Below are 4,188 nucleotides of genomic sequence, written 5' to 3'. Positions count from 1 at the left end.
ATTATTAATCACGATATATTTCATGATGTTTTAAAGATATCAAAAATCGGGCTTCTTACGGACCCAGATAAAAATCTCCTCTACAATTTTGTTCATAGGTGTTTTTGCAATTAAACCACTCAGTAACCCATATTATTTGATCCGGCAAAGTATGTTTTATAAGAAAACTGCAGAAAATTACGCCCGTCAAGTGCTGCGCCCGTTAGCAGTGGCAGCGTTCGATACTAGGTATTCATACCACCACCCCGCACGCCGTAACGGCAGTACCGCACCATGGTCAAAACAGGTTTCCTATCGCAGCCGAGGGCCCGTACATAGTTTATAAATAAACAGATAAGAAAATGATTATTATATTATTTGTAACAATTATTATTTTATTTGGTTCGATTTTATATTTTGTATTCGTATCCGAATTTTATACAAATAAAAACTATAATTTTGTTCTTCAAGTAATACGGCTTATTGAAGTAATTTACAGTAAAAATACCTATTATAAAAATTGTAGAAAATTGTAGAGTAGAACATTTTTAACAATCGTAAGAAATCCGATTTTTGTTATCGTATTCTAATCGTCCAATATAGCATGGTAAATTAACAATTTTTTTTTTTACTCATAACGATTAATTATTTAACTAATTAATAAAAATATAAAAAATTCGATTGTTATAAAAGTTCTTTTTTACAAATTTTATAATAGATATTTTTATTGCAAACCGCTTCAATAAGCCGTATTACTTAAATTACGAAACCATGTTTTTATGCCATACTTTATTCACTAGGGTGTGGGCGCCTTCTTCGTATCCGAATTTTATACAAATAAAAACTATAATTTTGTTTTTTACTTTTTATCGGTTAATTATTTAACTTATGAATAAAAATATAAAAAATCAGGCTTCTTACGATTGTAAAAAAAGTTCTTCTCTAGTCTCTACGACTTTTATAATAGGTAGTTTTGCTGTAAACTATTTTAATAAACCGTATTACTTGAATAATCGAACTATTTGGGTATGATATAAAAAAGAAACACTCAAAAAACCATTTATAACAATTAACAAAAATCATTCAATGTAAAAATCTGAGCCACAACCTGGTAAGTGGTACATATAAATTGAATATAATGATATAAAAATATTCTATTGTAATTACATATGAAAAATGTAAAAATATATAAAATTAAAATGTGCAACTTATTGACTACAATTTTATCAGAAACTAAAAAACTGGAATATATACCAATAAACAAAGCCATTACCAATGGTACTTGTGCTATTGGTATAGGTTATACACAATTGGCTGAACTTTCAGCAAGTATTGACATACCATGTATGTCTCCAAACACATACATCAAACTCACTGACATTTTAAGTGAAGATATAAAAGTTACTGCTTGGAATGTCATGAAACTTGCCGGTATTGAGGAAAAACAATTAGCGCTGGAAGCAGGTGATGTCGATATCGACGGTATACCTATGTGCCCAGTAGTTGCCGACGGACAGTGGAGTAAACGTAGTTACAAAACTAAATACGACGCATATTCAGGAGCGGTGTGATAGTTATAAGATAATTTAAGTATATTTTTTGATCATTAGTATTTCCAATAATTTTATTTTATTTATATATAGGCTACAATTATTGGTTATCGTACAAAAAAAGTATTGTTTGTCGGAATACGAAACCGATATTGCGCAATTTGTGAAAGGGCTAAAATTGTCAAACTAGACCCTAAGCCACATAAATGTTTTTTAAACTGGACAAAAGGGGCTACAAGTATGGAAGCTGATGGAATAGCAGAAGGCTTTTTAAATAGTATTGAATTGCATGGCTTAAAATTCAACAAACTTATTGGTAAACTGAACTAATATTACTTTTTAAACGTTCATACAATCACGAAGCATCAATTATTGTTTATAGGTGATGGAGATAGCAGCGTTACAAAGAGACTAAACGAAGTAATGCCATATGGACCTACATTTCTTGTTGAAAAAATAGAATGTAGGAATCACATTCTCCGCAATTATAGTCAAAAATTGATGAACCTTACTAGAATAACTAAATATCCATGTTTCATAAGGAAGTTTATAGTTAGAAACATTATTCGATTTAGAACCGCTATCACTAAATCAATAAAGTATCGAAAAAATCTCGACGAATCAAATTATCAAAAAATTGAAGGTAACGTTTAAAATGGAATATAAAAAAAAAAAAACAATGCATATAATATGCTGTATATATATGTTTCAGGTTTGCGAAAGGATATTTTAAATAGTCCATACCATATATTTGGCAAACACACTAATTGTGCTCAATATTTTTGCACTGGAAGAAAGTTATACGAACTGAATTTGATCGACGAAGTATTGCAATGTGGTTTAATGAAAGATATTTATACCGCACTAAGACGTGTTGCTGATAATGCAAAAAGTTTATTACTTGATGTTGATAACAACATTTGCGAACAGTTTAATAGTGTCATTAATAAACATATAGGCGGTAAACGAATTAATTTTTCTCAAAAACAGTCGTACAGCACTAGAATATATACTGCTGTAGTATCATTTAATACAAATGGCAATTATATACGAGAGATTCACAAAAAGATAACAACCAAAAGTCCAGGTACATTATTTAAAAAGTATCTATAGTCTACGACGATGCTTTCAAATTAAAAAAAATTGATTACAAATTAAAATTAAATAAATACTGCCAAAACTTATATTTCACATTTCACGTTTTTATATTTTGGTGTATCGTATTAGCTATCAGTAAAATTAAAAATTGAAATAATTTGTATATTAAAGGTATATATAGGTATAGGTACAATAATTAAATAAATAAAATATTTCATTATGAATTATTTTTCAGTATTTATAATTTATGAATAGTATTAATTTATTATTATTATGAAGGTAGTTGTTTTAATATTATTTTATGTGTATAGGAATCGTAGCCAAAAAATTTTTGAAGCATGCGGCAGATAAACGAATAACATTAAGACGCAGGAGAGCACTTTTTAAATTATCTGGAGTGTATAAATCAAAAAAAATATCATGCGGCCCCGACGAACATTATGGACTAGCTGAACCCTTGGACGATTTTTTGTCCGAGGAAGAAATGAAAAATAAGAAAGCAGAATTTATAAAATCACTTTCACTTTCATTAACTGCCAAAAAAACATTAGAGTATGAAACCCGAAACCAATCCGATAGCCAAACTTGGTTTACTGAACGAAGAAATCGTCTTACAGCTTCTAATTTTGGTAAAATTTGTAAGATGCGGCCTAACACTTCGTGTAAAAATACGGTGTTTGAAATTTTATATAACACCAATAACACTATAAGTAATGCCATCGACTATGGTAAAGAATCGGAAGATATGGCTATAAGAACATTGGAAAAAATCATTAAAAAACCAATACAAAAATGTGGGTTATTTATTGACGATAATATTCCATACTTAGCAGCAACACCTGGTAACGCATTTTTTCATTATTTGATATGTATTGTACAAATTTTGTTTACACACAAAAAAACATATTTAATTTTATATAATATAATTATAGATGGTTTGATAGAAGATAATGCTACTGTTGAAGTAAAATGTCCGTTTTCTGTTAAGGATCATGAAAGTTTGGAACAAGCTCTTCTTGAAAAGAAGGTTAGTTTTGTAACTATTTTTGTACTTCGTAATCAGGAGTATTTAATATATAAAATACTTTATTCGAATAATAGTTTAAATAAAAATGTATTGTAAATTGTAATATCCACTATAATATAGTTATGTTGCTTTTAGATTCCTTATTTAATAAATAAAAACAATACAATCAAGTTGAAAGAAGATAGTAATTATTATTATCAGATTCAGGGCCAAATGCATATTACTAAACGAAATTTATGTTATTTTTTCATATTTACTCCGAAGTGGAACAAACTTGAAATTATTAATTATTCAGCAGTGTTTTGGAAAGAAAAAATGGAATCAAATTTGAAATTGTAATTGTTTGTAAATAATAGTAAATTAAAATGTTATTGTATTTTTGGTTTCTAATATGAATTAGTAAAATTCTATTGGTATTTTTGTAAGTCTAGCATTTATTATATTTTTCAGATTTTATGAAGAATGTTTATTACCCGAGATCGTTGATTCCCAATACAAAAAACGGATGCAAAAGAGTGATATTGTTGAGCCCCC

At 28.4% G+C, this 4,188-nt stretch overlaps 1 protein-coding gene across 1 annotated transcript in view; it reads left to right on the top strand.

The window, feature by feature from the left end:
* The first annotated feature begins 653 nt into the window (after positions 1 to 653).
* The window catches only part of LOC107882985, a 3,882-nt gene continuing 347 nt past the window's right edge, over positions 654 to 4,188 (top strand). Inside the window, exons 1-8 of the mRNA XM_029485247.1 lie at positions 654 to 1,544; positions 1,623 to 1,845; positions 1,912 to 2,172; positions 2,242 to 2,616; positions 2,939 to 3,469; positions 3,560 to 3,654; positions 3,790 to 3,989; positions 4,105 to 4,182. Coding sequence (XP_029341107.1) covers positions 1,149 to 1,544; positions 1,623 to 1,845; positions 1,912 to 2,172; positions 2,242 to 2,616; positions 2,939 to 3,469; positions 3,560 to 3,654; positions 3,790 to 3,989; positions 4,105 to 4,182 — 2,159 coding nt within the window. The 5' untranslated portion in view covers positions 654 to 1,148. The remainder of the gene's footprint in view (positions 1,545 to 1,622; positions 1,846 to 1,911; positions 2,173 to 2,241; positions 2,617 to 2,938; positions 3,470 to 3,559; positions 3,655 to 3,789; positions 3,990 to 4,104; positions 4,183 to 4,188) is intronic.

The sequence above is a fragment of the Acyrthosiphon pisum genome, chromosome X (genome assembly GCF_005508785.2).
Source record: "Acyrthosiphon pisum isolate AL4f chromosome X, pea_aphid_22Mar2018_4r6ur, whole genome shotgun sequence".
Lineage (NCBI taxonomy): Eukaryota > Metazoa > Arthropoda > Insecta > Hemiptera > Aphididae > Acyrthosiphon > Acyrthosiphon pisum.
This window is presented reverse-complemented; position numbering and strand designations above follow the sequence as displayed.